Source organism: Chroicocephalus ridibundus, chromosome 5 (genome assembly GCF_963924245.1).
Source record: "Chroicocephalus ridibundus chromosome 5, bChrRid1.1, whole genome shotgun sequence".
NCBI classification, from domain to species: Eukaryota; Metazoa; Chordata; class Aves; order Charadriiformes; family Laridae; genus Chroicocephalus; species Chroicocephalus ridibundus.
The window spans coordinates 53,960,316-53,979,875 of NC_086288.1; the positions used below are offsets into that span (position 1 = coordinate 53,960,316).

The 19,560-nt window shown below is 37.9% G+C and overlaps 1 protein-coding gene across 1 annotated transcript in view; it reads right to left on the reverse strand.

Annotated features, from left to right (window-relative positions):
* Nucleotides 1–8,058: 8,058 nt before the first annotated feature.
* The window catches only part of SH3TC1 (SH3 domain and tetratricopeptide repeats 1), a 34,236-nt gene continuing 22,734 nt past the window's right edge, over nucleotides 8,059–19,560 (reverse strand). Inside the window, exons 12-18 of the mRNA XM_063336990.1 lie at nucleotides 16,962–18,641; nucleotides 16,097–16,277; nucleotides 13,410–13,560; nucleotides 11,061–11,183; nucleotides 10,618–10,768; nucleotides 9,523–9,719; nucleotides 8,059–9,282 (exon numbers count right to left, since the gene is read on the reverse strand). Coding sequence (XP_063193060.1) covers nucleotides 9,052–9,282; nucleotides 9,523–9,719; nucleotides 10,618–10,768; nucleotides 11,061–11,183; nucleotides 13,410–13,560; nucleotides 16,097–16,277; nucleotides 16,962–18,641 — 2,714 coding nt within the window. The 3' untranslated portion in view covers nucleotides 8,059–9,051. The remainder of the gene's footprint in view (nucleotides 9,283–9,522; nucleotides 9,720–10,617; nucleotides 10,769–11,060; nucleotides 11,184–13,409; nucleotides 13,561–16,096; nucleotides 16,278–16,961; nucleotides 18,642–19,560) is intronic.

Consider the following 19,560-nt stretch of genomic DNA (forward strand, 5'->3'; position numbering starts at 1 on the left):
AAGCCATTAGAAGCAGTGTAGTAACACTGTAATAGGTAAAAATGAAAAAGAAAAAAAAAATAGAGGCTGTTCAAGTGTCATGAGACTGGTTTTGTTATGTTTGAATTCTCCAAACTACTTTGACCACAATGGAAAAACACTGCTGAATATCCCACATGCACTGTTACTTTAATAAAATACCAGATGCGTATTCTGTTAGATGCTCAGAAGACTATTTTAAACTAGCTGAGTGACACTGAGAATATATTTGCTTGCTTAATCTGAACCTTTATATTAAGTTGTTTCAGCTTTAAGTTAAAAACTATGAAATTACAAAATAATATGTGAAAATATGCCTTAATACCACTTTTGAGAAATAAAAATAATTCACAATTCCCCTTATATTTTCCCTTAATTCAGGGGAACTGAAGGCTCAATTTTACAATTTCCTGTCTTCCTAATATTCAAAATTGAATGTAGGATAAAATTATCCTTTCATTAATTGTCAGTGTCTAACTGATAGACCTAACTGTGGAAGGTTTCTGCATAGGATGACAAAAGAAGTAAGGAAGAATCCAAGCAGAAATTGTCAAAATCACACTCCAGTAAAATCAGCCAAGTATTAGCTTCATGAAAATGTAAACAAAGCAGACAGTATCTTGGCTTACGAATTGTGGAATGGGAGAGGACTCTAATTACAGAAATATGCATCAGCCAATGGAGGACTATAGATTTTTTTTCAGAACATAAAAAGAAGTTCTGTTGAGATCTTGAACTGTAAGGAAAGTGAGAGACTGGTTTTAGAGCATGCACGTGTAACCTTCTTCCAGAATCAGACTTCTCTAATGGGTCTTATAACCCAAATCCTGTAAAACGTGTCCTAGTCTGTAGCCCTCTTTCCAGTAGAACCTCTCATATTTTGCAGAGCAGTAAAGGGGAGGGGAAGGTCACTGAGAGGACAACCAAGGAGGAGGTTGTGTAGGAATATGCCAAAACTTCTACATCCTGTGGAGAAGTGCTCCTCACAGCTTAGTGCAAACACACTGCTGAGGAAGTCTCTCCAGTTTGTCCATGCCCACATAACCTGCTCCCCCAGACTCTCACATGGGAAAACACAGCCACCCACCAGGGCTGCTCAGCAGATATCAGATGGGAGAAGATTCCGTCTCTCAGCCCACATACACTCCCCGTTTCCAGGAGTCCTTTGGTCCAACTTGGACCTTTATGCAGGACCTCAGCACTTGGCTTTAATCTCCTGTGGCAAGGGAATGTCATGTTAGATACAGACCTTTAGCCAAATCTCAAATTCTTAATTTGACCCAGATCTGGGGCTTTGTTTTAATGGAGCTTAGCTGATTTACGTGAACTGAGAAAGTGCTGTATTGTCCAAATCAGAATTCCATGTCTCAGCAACTGAGTAAAATAAAACCTTAACTTGTGAACACAGAGGTCCAAAGGCAGCAATCTAAATATTTCTAAATGCTCAATCTAAGTTTATATTAGATTTAACTTGTTATAAACGATATCCAGCATGTTTAATACAGCACTAGTTTATCAAAAGTCATTTAAAAATAGAAGACAGTTCAGAAGAGATCAACAAATACCTTTGGGTGATCCAGGTATAGATTTTAAAGTAAAGTAAAGAAGCACTAAACAAGCAGCTTGCAACATTGCAGGTATTTGCACATTACAAACACCAAAACCACAGAGAAACATATTCAGTGCACTGCTTTAAGTTTTACCTCTTGCCAATTAAAAAGGATGTGTTTCAGACTGTTTAACAAAAAGCAACAGAGAATTCTGAAACTTCTAATATATAATTGCTGTGAGTATGGGAGACTGGATGTGATGCAGCACCATCTTCAAAAGTAGCTCCCTTCTCATTCTTCCTCATTTTGAGCATAGGATAAGCTTTGTTCATACTTCTCCAAGTAATTATCTTATTTTCTGTTGGAAGTCTCATAGGTTTATTTGCTTCACCCTTGTCACAGCATGAAGCATACACATGGCAGAGCCTGCTTACCCCCACAGGGTGCAAGTAGCTCAAGCTTACTCAGTAGGCATATAGTTTTGGTAGCATGTGTTAAAATGTCTTTCCTATGCAAGCCGCAATTTTTTAAAAGCTTCCAACAGGAATACTTTTTGGTAGGAGAAAGTCCATTCCTAAAGCAACCCCACTTTGGTGGTAAATCAGTCACTAAAGCTTTATAGAGAACAGGTAACCAGACTTCATTTGGTTTAAAATAAACATTGACCAATTAGTGGTCTTTTCTCCAGACTCATTCTTAGAAATAGGATTGATTTTTTTCCAACGTTAACTGGTATGTGGCAGACACCCAGGATTCAGCAAGGGTGATGAAAAGCCTGGCAGACCTAAACCCAAATAAAAATGGTGTCTAAAAAAGGAAAGCAGTAGAGCAAATGTAATTGGCAAAAGGTGCAATAAGGACAACGTTTCTCTTCTTTAATAAAAAAGTGTCACCATCTGTTCAACGACACAGAAAATCATAGACGCAAATTTATACACATTGATCAACTGCTAGGCAGAAAAAGGAAATAGGTAATCTAACAAAGTGAATCTACCCAAAAATTCCACTTATCTGGGAAAGAAAAAAAAATATGTCAGAAACAAAGACATTAATTAAAATTGATTAGTAAAGGACGATTTTTAGGGTAAAATACTTGCTGACACACAGCTTGATTTTCTTGAAACTTCTTGTAGTTAAAAGTGTTTCAGGATTTTAAGAAACCTATAGTTATCGTAAGTAAAATGAAGCGGGAAACTTGAAGAATGACTGCTATCTCAGATAATAAAGAAAGAATAACATTATAGTCATATAATTATTACTTCATGGTGAACAACATATTTACTCAGCTGTATGTTTGCATGTAAGACTATTGTTATCTCTGGTATGCAGGAAGAACAGAAAAAAGAACTTTTATACAGTGTATAATTGACAGACCTACAGCAGAGCATAAAAGAAACACACTTTTCAGATTACTTGGTAAGCAATTTACAAGTGTTTTCTCTTCAGTTCAATTCATTGCTACAAGAGTGCATGAATTTTAACTAAGTCTTTATACCATGTAAGTCCTGACCAATATGAGGCAAAGCTTCAGGATTTAAAGAAAACTGCAGTGCATATCACATTAATCTACCAAGAAATAAATACAGAATTATGCCAAGAATTAAAAATCAAAAAAAAAATAGTTTCCAGGGAATAGTTTCAGAAATAGAAGGAATGTATTTATTTTACTGTCCTGTTTCTTTATAATTTGGATGCCTCTGCATAGTTATTACTAACATCAACTTTGAAAATGAGACAAAAGATCCTGACCATACAATGATGCTCAGTAATTCAATTCTGAATAGAGAATAAAATTGCCTCAATAAACAATAGGTTGTTCAAGGCTGAAGATACTCTTTAAAAGGACAGTAGACTTAAAGTAATTAATTTACATTTGAATTTCAAGCAAATATGGATGCTTTACTGCATTGCCACTGAACAACAACAGTCTAGTTTTATTTGGAAATTTTTGTATGTTATTAAATGACTATGAATTGCTAAAGAGAAGTTATGGAAAAATGCAGAAATTAACTTGGGGGTTCAGTACATCACTAGACCTAAGCCCCCATTTCTCCTAAAAACAAGCCCACCCACACCCATTTATTCATGGCCAAAGGCCAAAATGTACAAGAACTCCAGAGAAGGAGGCGATATTTTGGTTCAAGGTCACTTTTGGTCACGTCTTAGGTGCTTCCTTGTATGTCCTAATACCCATATACTGTTGCTTTCTGATATTACAGAAAGTGCCCAGTTACACTGGTACTGTGTTAAATCTTGTGAAGGGAGAGAAAGGAACACGTGTGTTGCATCTCAAACATAACTATGGCATATATTAGAAAAGGCAGGCACACAGAAATGTATCTGCACTTTAAGAAAATATGAGCAGGTGGAAAATGGTCCGTAATCCTTGGTAAAGTCTTTTGCCAGTTTGGTAATGAATTGGCACCTGAGAAGTTTCTTTCTCCCCCAGTTTATAACCTGACTGATAGAACGCAAGTATCTAACACCAGGCAGTGGTGTTAGATATACTTCAGGAAACATTCAGAAAGAATCCATGTTATTTTTAGAAAAACAAAAATGCTCCATTTATCATACTCATTCCAACTCCCAAAAAATTAAATATTTTTCATGCAATGGTGAAATTCCCTTCTGTTGACTTGGCAAAGAAAGTATACTTTAAGCAGATTTTGTACATCTGCTGCATCAGGAAAAACACCTGCTGGAAATTTTCAAGAGTTTCTCAGCAAATAACTCTCGAAAGCCATTCAGCATCTAAATGGCATATAAGTTTTATGATATTCTAAATCAGAGTAATCTTGTTTAGTTTACCTTTTTATGTATGTGTATGTATGTATACATATACACGTACACAATCCGTTTAGTATGTCAGTGTACTGCATAGCCAACTTAACCTGCCACTCATTTATTAAAGTGTCAGACAGAGATAAATATTAAACATTATTTTTCTTCCTGTTGTTATCTGAAATGGCAAAATGAAGCATTAGAAGCAAAATATTTAGAGGAACATCTTAGCACATCAGCAGACAACACCACCAGGCAGGCAATTTATATTAAGTGGGAAAATGGCTTCTAACTCTGCTAATAGCTTTGGTACATTTTCAGAAAAAGTGAAGGTTTGCTCTGTATGTTAAGTATTTTGAATGTCACTGCCTAGAATACTATAGCACCCAGCTCATGCAAAGCAATTCATATGACATTTCTCTTGACAAAACAAGTCGCTGTCAAAAGTTGGCCATTTTAAACTAACACCAACAGTTTTCAGCAGTTGCCTGCCTCTACCTTCATTTACTAGGTTTCTTCTCTACCTCAGTATTCTGTATTTGCATTCCAGTTTTCCTGTTACCAAATAAAGCCGTGTACCACCTCAGAGCACCCAACTTTCTCTGGGTTGTCACTTATCAGAACTTTAAGCATTTCAAAGTGGCTTAGAATTGTTATCTTCAACTCTTTTTGCTCCCTGCAAGTGCTCCATTGCTTTCTTGGAGTATATTTCCTTTACGACAGAGCACACAGATGCTTGTCTAGGCAAGATCTGCATTTCTCTTATCCTGGTAAAGGGGCTCGAAGCCCTAGCTATGATCTAGGTCATCGGTTTTGAAAGCATCGGGTTTTAAGAGGTTTTTTGAGTGGATTTTTTTTGTGTGGGTTTTTTTTTTTTGTTTTGTTTTTTGTTGTTTTGGTTCTTTATTTTAATAAAGGTATTAGATTTTAGTTGGAAAGGAAGGGTAACGGAGGAACAGTGTGCTACTTTTTCAGGTTTCTGAATGCCTTTCTGGACTGGATGCAAAGCTAGAGAGTGACACCTCGTGGCTAGAAGCTCTCTTGGCTGGCAAACTCTATAGCTCGGTCCTGCAAAAAATGAAGTGTCAAGATGTAATGGTTAGGCTCCGAAAAAACAAACAAACAAACAAACAACAAACAACATAAAACAGGCTTAACTTCTTTGAGGAGGCCAAAGTTGCAAAAATGTGGGCATGAGAAAGCAGCGGAGACTAACAGATACCCAACTGTGTGCCAGTTTCCACTCCGGAGAGCGAAAGCAGAACCTTGTTATTTCAGATCAAACAGAAATAGCTACAGGGTGTCAGTGCCTGCAGAGCTTTTAAGAGCTCAGCAGGGCTTTTTTAGCTCATTAAGAGTATTAAACTTTTGCTGACTAGCTATATAACTAGTTCTGTTTAGAAGCCCTCTGAATTTACATCTGCTTCCTATGTCTTTTTTGTCTTTTTTACATTTATCATTCAAACATTCCATCACTCACTGTCTTTTCTAACAAACAGACTCTGCAGAAGTATGCTTTTTGTACCCTATCTAGGAGGCATCTAGACTCCATGCTGTTCTGTGATTTTGCTTCATTAACTGGTAGAACATTCTTCTAGTTTATCTAGACAAAATTGATTATTTACATAACAGCTACGGGAAAACGGAATTTTATAGTATCTCAAATAATTAGACTTCCATTTATAAAGACTTACACCAGGTAAAATTAATCTTGCCCATCTATAGAAATCTGCATTGTAGACAGACGACCATTCTGATTGCTAAGAAGAGTAAGGCTCTGACAGGTGCCTCCTGAAAGGAAAATGAATCCTGAACAAAGAGAACAGAACTTAACAGTAAAATAATTTAGCCCAGATTCAGTTCCTGCCAAAATTTGTTAATTCCAACTTTGTTGTCCAAGTGCACTTCATTTGTTATCACAGAATCATAAAATGACATTGTGTTTCCCAGAGAAAAAGATCTATTTAAGGGTATAACAGGTTTTGAAGCAGTTTTTAAAAATGTAAAACGCTGTTTATATATCTAATAGGAATGCAGAAATCCTATGCCTATGACTCACTGTAAGCATACTGAGTAGGAAAACACAGAATTCCTGTGTCATCAGAGCAGGGAGAGAATTCAGGTATACTGCCTTTTCAAAAGCCACATACTTTTTGTATGCCGTTCAACTGGCTTGAAGGGAATACTCAAGAAATTCAGCATGCTGTACACTAGCCAAGCACAATTTAACATTAAAGGGTGAATTAATAATAGAGAACTGGATTGCTATGAAAGCTAAAATTCTGTGGAATCAGGGCAACAAGATGAAGTAGCAATGCAAGAAAGATAAGGTCTTACCAGCAGAACTGAATTCTAGATTAGCAAGTGTAGCTTCCCTTCCCAGAACACAGACTGCCTGTGATTACAGCGTTTAGAACCAAAGAGAGGTTATAAATTTATCTAGTCTGAAAGCCAAATGAAATGGAAAATAAACTGCCAAGCACTGAAAAGCCAGTTAATGAAGAGAACAACATCCACAGTTTTCCCAGCTCTGCAGAGATCAAACAGGACTTCTGTTGAGTTTTCAGGCACAGACAAGGAAGAGAATATGAGATAATTAATTTCCCATGCTTAGTGGGACGATATGACACCAGTCTGAATCCGAGTCTTCAAAATAAGTTCATAAGGCGCCCAAACAGTAAAACTGTCAACATTAATGCTTAGTTCAAGTCTGATTGTGAGTGTCCAAAAAAATTTGTGTGCAGAATTGCTTCGTACACACATTTACACAATCAAGACATTAGAGGTCTGATTCACTACCCAACATAAAACTTCTTTGTTTTTAAACAACAAAGTGCTGAGATATATTTAATGATCCTGCATATTTACAAGCAAGGCATTATCGTGTTCATTATTTTTAGCTATCTAATCCTCTGCATGAAACTGAAAACACAGGAGCATTTAAATTCTCTTTACAGTGTCAAAAAGTTGCCTTCTAGAAATAGCAAATAGAAAGTGTTTAAGCTTAAAGGTATAGAGCTGAAGCCCCACTTGATTTTGTGGGCCTTTGAGCCAAGTGCAGGGCTGCAGAGAGCTACCTTGTCTGCATAAGAACTCAAATCATCTCTTCAAGGTAATTGACAGGTCACAATTATCATGACAGATGGCAACTATCTGTTATAGTGCTTACAGCACTCACCGAGCAAGAAGATGCACTTCCCACATCTCTGGAGTTTGTCTATCAAGATTATATATGAAGTATTTTATATATATATATATATCTTTATATAGATTATAAGCATCCTCTCCTCTCTCCCTCTAGGAAAGATGTCAAAAAACTAGTGAAGAATTCACAAGGTCAAAAAGACAAGCAGAAGTCAGATACCTGTGTGTATATATGGAAAGTGTTCAGACTGCGCTGTGAATGACAGATTTTAGGAAAAGAAAGATTCTTGGGCAATGAACCAAAGTAATGAGAGTACACAGATACTCAGACCACAAAAAAAAAAAAAAAAAAAAGGTTTTTTGCACCTTTCCCCAGGTTTGACAGTATAAGCAAATAAAATAATATGCAGCCAACAACCCCTAGCTGGTTTCTGAGACTGTGTGTGCATCTTCCAAAGACACTTCCATACTTCCATTCTTTGTAACGTCTCTTAAAAATAAACTAGCAGTTTCTGTACGAAGTTATTAGAGAATGAAAAGGCATCATTTCAAAGCGTAGCTAAATATTTAACTGCGAGATTATCAGACTTTAAGACATTGACATTCCTTCTCAAAATATGCAGCATGATCTAATATGTCAGTTCTACCATAGCTTTGGTACAAAAATGTTTCGAGGCAAATATTTATAACTATCAAAATTAACAATCTAGGATTTTTGCAATTAAAGTAGTACATTTTTCTGAGCATAATATAGTTACATGTAAGATGGCAGGAAATGCTATAAGTCATTGCAGACAATACTGACAGTTCAGAAAAGGGTCAGTTAAAATAAACCAGATAATTTGCCTTTGAAAAGAATGAAAGGGGGCTTTCACGTGACCACTGAAATGCACAAAACTACACCTTACATATTACTAGAGACTTCAGTTGTGGGAACCAGTTATTAGAACACGTAGATAAGTGTTTTCAGGAATTAGAAGATAAATCTTAACTAGTATAAGTGCCTGTAAGTACTGCAGTAGATTAATTTGATAGGAAATGAGAGGTGATGCCTGGGGAACTGGATCAAACCAGTTCTCAAACACGCCACCTAACATGATTGTGCACATATTCTTATGACATCAAGTAAACACAATAGAGCTAGGTCATACAAGAACTAGGCAATGCAAAGAAACCCACATTTTCTAATGGAGTGTTTTCTCTCTCTGTAACACTTTATTAAGTATTTTTCATTGCATTTATGCTTGATCATTTTCCAGTATCCAGCTAGGCAGAAACAGATAGCAAAGAAAAATTTAGTTTAAAAAAAATACTGTTGGGTTTTGGTTTTAGTTCACAGGCTGATCCTTAAACAACAAGTACAAGACTGTATATCTTGGAGACAATGAAATGTAGTTCACTGTCATATAAACTGGTAATTTAGTCTGGGATGCTGAGCTCCGGGGCTTACAGCACATGCATAATGAGACATTGAGCGCATTCTGCATCCTCCTACAAAGCCAGTGCAGTATTTCTTTAGGTACTTCTGTAGTTCTCAGACTGCATTTTCCAGAGATGCTTATGAACTCTTATAGCACTGATCAGGAGCTAGATTTATTCTCCTAACGTTCAACTCTGTTGCAAAGGTCCTTGCCTTTTGATAGAAGAAGAGAGACATTTCCCGATCCACAAGGAAGTTGTGGTAGATGATTGCAAGTCTTGTGTAAATTTTCAGTTGAGCTTTTTTATTGCCCAGGTCCATGGCAGCAGCAAGTGCCAAATGATAATAGCCTGCTGCATCAAAGGGGTCCTGAAATAAGAGACACAAAGATAGTATAGTACGCTCTATAGTATAACCAGCGTAAGAGGAAATACAAGGTCAGCTTATTAGGTATCAAACGAGAATAATATAGATTCTGAACTTCAGTAGGTTTTCCCCACTTCTATTATTTATATATTAAATGCATAAAAACAGAATGCAGTAAATCCTGATGTTATGAAACATTACTCAGCGTAACGATTTTCTTCAGCAGTTTTTGGTATTTCTTACCTTAAGGTCATAGAATATAATGTCTCCTAAGATCAAGTACACCTTGACGTAATATAGTGTTTCCTCCTCAAACTCCAGAGGAGAGGAACAGAGGGACAAGGCCTTCAAATAAAAGTGTTCAGCTAGTTCACAGTGACCCAAATGATGATGGATGGCAGCCAGACGATGGTAAGCTATTCGTTCATTTAGCTGATTTCCTAATGAGATAATGTATGAGTCAGGATAAAACCAAAGAGACAAAGTAGTCAAATTTTCTCAAACCAGATTACATCTATGCTATTTTTTGTTTACTTCTATATGATATTTGCTGACCTTTTATTGAATAAAAATAATTGTGCTCAAAAGATTCATCGCCAAAACCTGTCCTTTAAGAAAAATCCCACAGAATTCCTGAATTTCCTAGTGTAGGATTTGACAGTGCCTGGGGTTTTCTTAATAACTACATTCATATCTCATGTATAGATATACACACCCTGCATATACTTACAAAGAATACCAAATATATTATTTTGAAAGTGTAGTAGCTAATGAGATTAAAGACTCCCTTGCCCCTCCCAGTACACACTTTACATCAAAAGTTATGACAAAAAGATGATTTTCAGACTGATCAAAATGACCTGTCTGTGCATTTATGGAGGGGTGAGAGGGTTCTTAAGCAGTTGAACAGCTCTCAGATTTGAAGAACAGTCATTTTAGAAACTAGCCCTATTTTTTTTGACTACTTTTTCCTAAGGTCAGTTCACCAGCAAGGCTGTGAGCAAATCTAAAAAAAAAAAAAAAGTGACACTTGAAAGCCTCTTGAGACAATATTATTCATTAGTATTACAGCTTAGCTGTGAGAATAACACTCAATTTGGACTTGGAATCCCAGGTTTAATTCTGTGCTCTACCAAAGGTTTTCCATATGAGCTTAGAGTTAGGAGAGACAGCAATAAAATTCTTCATTCTTGAATGGAAGCAAAAATAGCAATGGTAATATCATTATGAAATCCTGGAAAGAAATCTAACTGAATTCAAAGGGAGAAAGCCTTTTTAGAATTCTGTCTTATTTTGGAGATCTCAGTAATATTCAGCTATAATTGAAGTTGGCCTTACCTAAACTTACACTGAGCATAAGAGATGCTCTTGCATATTCCAGACTTTCCTCATAAGCCTTCAGATTTACCAGCAATTCCACCAGTTTATTGCATAATCTGAGTTCGGTGTTTTTGTTGCCAGTCTTAACAGCAAGTGGAAGAGCCCTGTCCTGAAATACATAAGAACAGGTTAGGTACTGCTGAACCCCAAGATGTGCACTGACAGGCTTCCATTTATGTTATGTCAAGCAATTTCTGGTTTTATTTTGCTCTTTGCATAAGGCATATCTTACACCCAGGAATTGCAACAGGTGAAGCCTTTTAACACCATGACTAAGTACTTGGCTGCAATAGGTTATAAATTATTTGCTGAGAGAATTAGCTCTTGGTTCAGCATTTGTAGAACACCTGCTGCGATGGGAGGGTACATAACTATCCATGCAGTAGAAAAACTGCACAAACCCTGTAGAAAGTCACTGCTTTCTCCTTTTCCCAAGTACCATTGAAAAATATGTCTCCAGCAGCTTCAAACAATTCCATTCCTAAATTTGGATCTCCTGTGTAAAGAGCAGCATCCTGAGCAACCTGAAAAGAAAACAAGGAATGGAGAAAGAAAGAAAATCCTGGTTACTTCTTGATAAAAGCATCATAAATATTAGCCACTGAAAAAAGATCTTGTTAAGATCTTCTCGTTATGAGATAGGAAAGGCTATATTTTATGATACCCATGGTCTGTCTTTTTGGTACTCTGTTGAGCAGGCCAGTGGCAGATGCTGAAGAAGGAACATAAGGACCTGGGCACATAGTGTTATGGTCTCCCTTTTTCTGGCAACAGTACCCTGCTACTTTTGTCAGCACGTGGCACTCTAAAAACCAATAACGCATTTGATAGCTGCAACATATTAAATTTGAATTAAATTGCACTTACAGAACTAAATTCTAATTGCAAGTTGGATATTGCTAACCGTGCAGATTTTAAAAGCATCTGAAGTGAATTCTGTAAGTAAACGCAGCTCCACTGTCTTGTTATTCTGAAATAAACATATGCCATGTTATTAAAAAGGACTTCATGAAAGGCAGCATGCATCCTCCCCAAAGCAAGGATACCGCAATAGCCAGTTACTGATAGGATAAGTAGTAATAAGAAAGGGGACTTGCACATGGAACAAGTTGAAGAACCTTGCTTTGGTTTTGGAATCTTTAGTTTGCAAGTGGCATCCCATTAATAAAAGTCCAGCTCTCTACTTCAGCACAAAGGCAGCAATCCTTTTCAGCCTATTTTGTCTTCAGGCACCTAAGGGCTCTATTGCATCACATTTTTAGAAGCTGTTTTACACAGAAGTTAAGATGTGACGACTTGCACAAATTACTGTCACAGAAGTCAACCTTTTAGTGGGCAGATTCCTGCTTTCAAGGCTTTCCTCATGGAGAGGCAGTGACTCTGTTCTAAATACCAGGTTCCATACATGCTCAGTATGGAACACACACGCATGTCCCTTGCCCACTTGTCCTCTTGGAGGAAATAAAGCAGGTGGAGAAAGCCATCCCACATGCTGATTTGGCTTTTGTACCACCTGACCACTGACTTGGGGGCTATCAGCTAAAATCATTTAGTGAAAGAAAAAGAAATAACAAGCCTATAACACAGTCCCTTCCTGTAAGCACATCTATTCAGTTTTCCTAGTAAGTATTCAAAAATCTAACTTAATTGAGAGAAAAAAAAATAAAATCATTGAAGTAGCCCCACATATCGTGTCTGAGTACATTTTAAACATTAATGCGTTTCCTGTGTTTTCCTGCTTCTTTGGAGATTTTTTTCCAAAACATTTTAACAACAGATGGGGGATTATTTTATTTAGAGATCATGTTTTGGTACCGCTCACACACCAGCCAAGACTAAGATCTTACTAGATCGGGTTCTGTATACATCCTGCACTACAGGACAGCACTGTCCCTTACAACAGGAGACGAGTATTTTTAACCCCTTTACAAAAGCAAGAAACTAATTCCCCAAATGCATCAGTGAATGGCTAGAATCACAGAATGGTATCACACAATGGTAGGGTTGGAAGGGACCTCTGGAGATCATCTAGTCCAACCCCCAAGAAGCCATATAGACAACAGAGTCAGATCTCGGCTGCAGTGCAGCCCTGAGAAAGACTCCAGATGATCCAGTTTCAGCAGCCACAAGGGCTAGGATCCCTGTTTTGGGTTATTTTTCACCCTGTGTTAGCACAGCAGTAGAAGCAGCAGCAGGTCCCAGCTGGTTGCAGGGGTTCCGAGGTGTGCCAGTCACTTGCCTCCTGTCTCACTGTTGCAAAGGCAGCAGCTCCAGCTCCAGCTGGCTCCGTGCCGTGCTGTGCACAGCCACAGAAGGAAAGCTTTAGATGCTTTGGAAATGCTTCCTGAAAAAGCTACTCTCTTTTTTCTGGGGATCTGGCCCATAACCAGCATGCTAAGATGATTATTATGTCTTATGCACCAGCATGTAGCATACATACATGGTTTGATTGCTGTGGTGCTGTAGAGCTGGTAGACAATGAAGAAATACACAGAATTTACAACAGACCAGGCACTTAGAAAGGTCGCTGCTGAAAATCTTTCCAGAGTCAAGCAAAAGATTAAAACGGAGCACCACCAGAAAATGCTGAGACTTTCAGCTGTTAAGCATTACATAAATGGTGTTACTATATGTTCAGAATATCAGTTAGCAAAATCTCTGGAATCATTGTATTGAATTACTCTCTTACCGCGCGCGCCACCTGCACCATGTTGACAACATGTGCATGCCTGTAAGTGTTGACAACATACCTGAATATAAAGATCCACAAGCTCATTCTGCCTCAGAACATAATATATCTTTCCTGCCCGTAGCCAAGCATATGCCTCTTTCTCTTTTTTCTGGAGATCTATAAATATTCCAAGGCTTCTTTTGGTATATTCAAGAGCTGACCTGTAAGCCCTGAAAAAGGGGAAAACTGCTAATCACTGAGGGGTTCTTCAGAATTGGGAATGTTTTTCTTCATAATGAAAAAAGCTTTATGGAAAAAAACCCCAAACTTCTTTCCTCTATTCAATGCACAATTATAATCTCTCAGCTATATTCCATTACTAACAGCAAATTTGGTGTTCTTCCTCTTCCATTTTTGTTCAATCTATGCTTCCTGTTGGATTGTTATCACATTATATTATTTCAGGATAGTTTATTTTAGATGTGTCCTTCCCCTACATCTCAGGCTAGTCACAGGTGGGAAAAAACCCCAAAACTTTTCTTATCTTTAACTCTTTATTGTTTATCTTTAATGATTATCATGTATGGCTTTTTCCCCCACAAACCTCAGAAAGAGGTTGCATCTGTAAATATTTTTTTCTAAATATCACCTAGGCCTCAGACTTAAGCACAATTCAAACTAATTAACATTTGTAGAAAATCTTGGAGGGGTACAAGACATGATCAGTTCTAGAAGCACCTAAATTATCGGGTCACTGGGCAGTGCAATTTTCTTTAAGTGTAAGGGCACTGTGCTCTCAGAAGAGTGGTCATACTTTTCATTAGAAAGACCTATCAGATTGATTGAGCTTATGGTGCTTTACATCAGACACAGAAGCCCTAGACTTCCTTATTAAATCCTTCTCTATCTGTCTTGTGATAGACTCCCATCACCTTGACCTGGTTCATTTTTCCTCCGAGCACAAGACACAAACATTCTACAGTGCAACATGAACTGCACAGTTACAGTGAATCTTTACACAGTGCATCTTTAGAACAGCCTACTTAGGCCTCTAAAAAGATCTAAAACAAATCAAAAAATAATATGCTCCCCAGTATTGCTCGCTATCAAGATTTTAGTTCTGTCTCAACAAGGTATCTCATTTGAGGGGAAAAAAAAGTAATGTTTTAACCACATCCTGATTCTTACATAAATTGAAGAGACCTGTCACTCCTTTTATACTCATGAGAGAAAGTAAACGTCCACTGAACAAGCCTGACATTTCAGTCTTCTCTTTGCTAACAAGCTGCTAACATGAGGAAAGGCAAGGTAGTTAAAGTCATCCAACTCATCCCAACTACCGAATGCCACTTCCATCCCTCCTTTGGACTTTTTGCTTTTACAGCAGTCATATACCCATCCATAACGCAGCATGGCAGCTGGAATGGGTCAGGCTGTGTCCCCTGGCATGGCCACAGTAATTTACAATGGAGGTTGGTGACACCAAGTGCATCACCGGTTTTGTTACTTCATCATAGATAACCAGCCTTGTTACTTGGGACTGTTAACTCAAAGAACACTGTGATACTATGGTTTAATATCCTATTGAGTACGTGCTATTATCCAGTAGTCTGCTAAGGTTACACAGCCAACATTTGGGAGCCAAGCTTCTAGGTGAGAAACAAGGAGTTGGACTCAATGATCCTCATGGGTCCCTTCTGACTTGAGATATTCTATGATTCTGTGATAAATTCTATGCACTGCACGCACACAAAGCAGCAGCTTCTCCAGCTGGTGAAATCCTTCTGCAAATTCCATGTAGTTTGAAATCTTAACCAACTCCTTTGTCTTCAGCCTCTCCAAAGGATTTTCACCAACTATGTCATTAAACAGGAGTGAACAAAGGAAAATAAATTAGGTGACATATTAGGAAAGTTAGAGGCTTGGACTGCAGCCACATAAAGCTAAAATAAGCATCTACTCTCTTTCCACGACTGAGGATATTTTTTCCATCCTTACTGAGGCACGCATGAAAATACCTGAATCTAAAGTGACTCCCTGAAGTGAGATACAGTAAGGAAAAAAAATAAAAATCAGACAGAGCTGCCTTAAAAAACACATTAAAAATTGTCTAGAGAAACCCGTACCTTTCCCCAGCACCTGTTAGTTACTATAAATTGATTTGTGCAGTCCGTTTTTTCAATAAAGCAAAGCAAAAAATTGGTATTCTGAAAATAAGAGCAGCATAGAAATTGCTGGAGACTGACGCTATGCAGTTTTGCATATAGGTTTTGTGCTTTTATAAGTTTTGAAAAAAAAGCATTTCCTCAAAGAGAAACACTTACATAGAGACAATTTGATGTCTGACCTGTCTGGAATATGTCATTTGATTTCTAATAGAAAAAAAATTGTCTTGTAAAAGTATCATTGCAAACAAGTCACCTGCCAGCACTAATCCTACAGCTATAACAGTCATCAAGAGTTGTGTAACATAGTACTTTTTAAATGCATTTACATAGATTTTTAAAAACCATTTGGCTCTTGAAGTGGTGCTAATCCCTGATGAACATCTTGTCTCCCTTGAGAAATGATAGTTACTTAAAAAAAGACCCACCGCAAAACGAGAGAAGTCTCTACTAGCACTGAACCCTTCAATTCTGATAAAGTGTTTTGGCAAAGCAGAGTGAAAAAAATCAGTCATATTTAGCTGTTGCAAAAATTGAGATCCTTCAGCATGGCAGAAGAGTTACAGTCTGAATAAAAGCAAAGTCATTCAGCATGTCTTACCTTTCTGTGCCCAAAGACAAATAGAGCTGACTAATGGTTTCCAAAATTTGTCCCTCCAGAACTTTGTTGGACATCTTTCTAGCTAAAGATAGTTGATATTCATTGTAGATGACACACTGAGCCTCATTTGGAACAACTGTACTGTAGAACTGACACAGCAGTTTAATTGCTTGTAGTTGACCTGGGAGAATAGATCGGAAATAGTAACATGAGTCTCTATTTTAAAATTAAAGTTAAATTAGTTTTAAAATAACTCATTCTTACTATTTCACAAATTCAGCATAGTCGAATAACAATGTAAGAGTCATAACAAAAAGATTCCACTGCCAGTTTCTTCACCCCCAAAGTTAACAAAGAGGTTACTTCAAACTTGGTCTCCAAAATAAAATAATAAACCAGTTACATTACCTGTATAAGCTGCCTTAATCATGGTTGAAAGAATAAATAAGTAAAGCATGGGTCTTATAACCACAACTATTTTATGCAAAAGTAATCCAGATTACCAATTGTTTTCATACCTTTAAACTCGAGTCTGTTTTTACTACTAATGATATCATAACTATTGTAAGTGTTATTGAACATAGAAATCTCTAGATTTTTTAGAAATTATTTATTTTTCTTAACACTTCATTTAGTCTATCGTTTCCGACAAACCTAATTACCACCAGAAAAGCAAGCCAACATGTATTTATTTCTCCACCATTATGAGACAGAGCAAATATTTTAATCGCTTTGATAACTATCACATAACATGTTCTTTAAGGAACAACTATAACATACCTAGGAACAACTATAACAAACATTTCCAAACAGGGTGCATTTTGGAACTTTGGCAGGGGGTGGTGGTAGGGGGGGAAGTACTTACTTTCCAGATGACTTGTCTCCATTGCAACTAAAAAAGCCCATTCATAATAAAACCTTCCTTTTTCTCTTTGAGTTCCACCAACATAGTAACATCCCAGCTGAAGGAGGACTTGGATAAAGTCTTGGCCACAGTCCGTACTTGGAAGTTTGGAGAATAGCTTCACTGCCCTGATATAATAATGTTCTGCCAGTTTGCTGGCTGCTGCATGCAGGCATAGTGCCCCAAAATTAGCCAGGGCTATAGCTTGGTTATGGGTCATATGAGTCTCTTCTGAAAGACGCAGTGCTTTGTAGTAACTCTCAGCAGCTTCTTTTGTATTGTTTGTTCTTTTCAAAGCAACAGCAAGCATATTATAAGCGATGCCTAGTTGTTGAGGATTGCTCCATGAAGAATCTACAACAGCATTTAAAATGGCTAAAGCCACATCATATTGCCTGTGAAGAATGTACAACCAAGCAAGTGAAACCAAATAGTTAATAGTTTCCTCTGGCCTAGCAGAAACATCAGCGTCCAGTGCTTTCGTCATGTAAACAATGGCTTTTCCATACTGTTTGTGGTGACTGTACAGTTTTGCTAAGCTAAGATAGAGAGTGCTGCATAGTCCTTGCTGTTCATTAGTAAGCACAGACGAAAGTGCTTGTATGAGGTAAGGTGCAGTTTGGGATGGGAGTATTTGTCTGAATTTTCTCAGGCCGTAGAGCTTAGGAGCATTTTTGATCACTAAATCAATCCTTTTCAAGGAATCCGTTAAAGTATTTGAGCTCTGGGAAGAGGCAACCTTTATGCAACTTAACACAATGTGCGGCAAACACTTTTCATTGTAGGACTCTGCTAGTTTGAAACAACAGTTGTTTGATAAGTTGTTTTGTAAACCCAAGTCATTAAGCAACAGTTGAAACCTTTCCAGGAACGGCAGTGCCTCTTCATGCTGTTTGTGTGCACTGTAATGTTTTGCCAGTAGGAAGCATGCCCTTGCCTCCGCGTGTTTGTTCTGGCTCAAAATTGTCCTCTTCAGAGCATACTTTAGAATATCTGACTCCAGGTCAGCACTGCAAATGTAGTTGGGAATTCCCATGAGAAGAGATGTAGCCTTCTCAAAAACATGAGCACATTTTTCTTTGTTCTTCTGTGTCAAGTAGATGACCGTTAGGTTTGTATAAAGAGCAATTACAAAGTACAAATCACTAAACCCTCCACCTACTGCTCCCAACGCTTCCTCAAAATACACCCGAGCTTGGGAATACTTCAACTTTTTAACACTGAGCCTGCCCAAGAGAAAGCATAGCCTTGCTAGTGCCCAGGACATACCTGCTTTCTTTGCTGCTTCCCTTGCTGACCTAAAAAAGCTAACCAGTTCTTCTTCTTCTGAAAACCCATAAAACATGCTATTGATAAATGGATAAGAGAAATCATACAAGTTTTTGAAGTTTCTATCATACTCTTTCCTATTTAAGAAAAGTATCAATGACTCAAAGACGTCAGATGCTTGAACATCATCTTGACGTATGTGGAAGCAAGGTGGAGGAAAGATTTCTGTATTTGGAGAGTTAGCAGAATCCTTTCCTTCAGTAGTTGGCTTTTCTGCCTGGGTGACCTCCAAATTCTTGAAGTTCTTCAGGAATTCTTCTATCTTACCATTCTTGCTAGTGGATCCCGTGTTAGAATGTGAACATGGAATTTCTGAAATTCAAAAATAAATTACAGATCACAACTTCACATGTGCGTGCAAAGATATTTGGATAGACCAACAAAAAACATCAATAGAAGATGCTATGAGGAAAACACTATGTAAACATACTTCACTTTCTTGACAGTATGTCTAGGAGACAAGCCAGAGGTGGGGAAAAAGAGAGATCAAGAAGGATCGGGGAGGAACAAGTGTGGGAGAGTGGAGGAGTGGGGATGAACAGGACTTGCCACATGTAAACAGGTTGCTGATCGGTACGCTTGCCTAGCCAGGCCCTGTGCCTGATCCAACACTAATCCAACTGAAGTCCAGCGTTAATTCATACTGGTTTGTGTCTGAGTGTATACTCAAATAATATACACTGAGTGCATATTCTGTTCTCTCTGTGTGTATATAAGTGAGAGAGATTTGCCAATGAGTTACAATTCAGACTAGCTGGTAAGCAGGAGAACACCAGAATCTGGAAAGACCCAAGGTCTGAACCAGAGGCTAGATAAATGGCCCAAGGTCAGGGCACAGATGGACAGCATGCATCTGAGTTGAGTAAGGGTATGCCTACGTCCTGACAGAAAACTAAGGCAGGTTAGCCAGGGAGGATGCATAAGATTGATTGAGCTCTTGAAGTCTCATGTGGGTGCTGCAAGCGTGCCTGCAAAGGTCCTGCTCTCCTGTCCATGCTATCTCTCTGTGGCCAGCCATAGCTGTGTAACGTGTAATAAGATTTCTTCTTTCAATCAAGTATCAACCCTGATTCTCTGCTGGCACAGATTAACTTTCTCAAAATTATGAAGTTTGTGGTCATTGATCTAAATTCTCCTAGTACTGACATTGTTGAATATCTTACAAATATAAAAAAAAAAGAGAGATGGGCCATCATGTCTTTAGTCCTCCCACTGTTACCCAGCCAAGGTA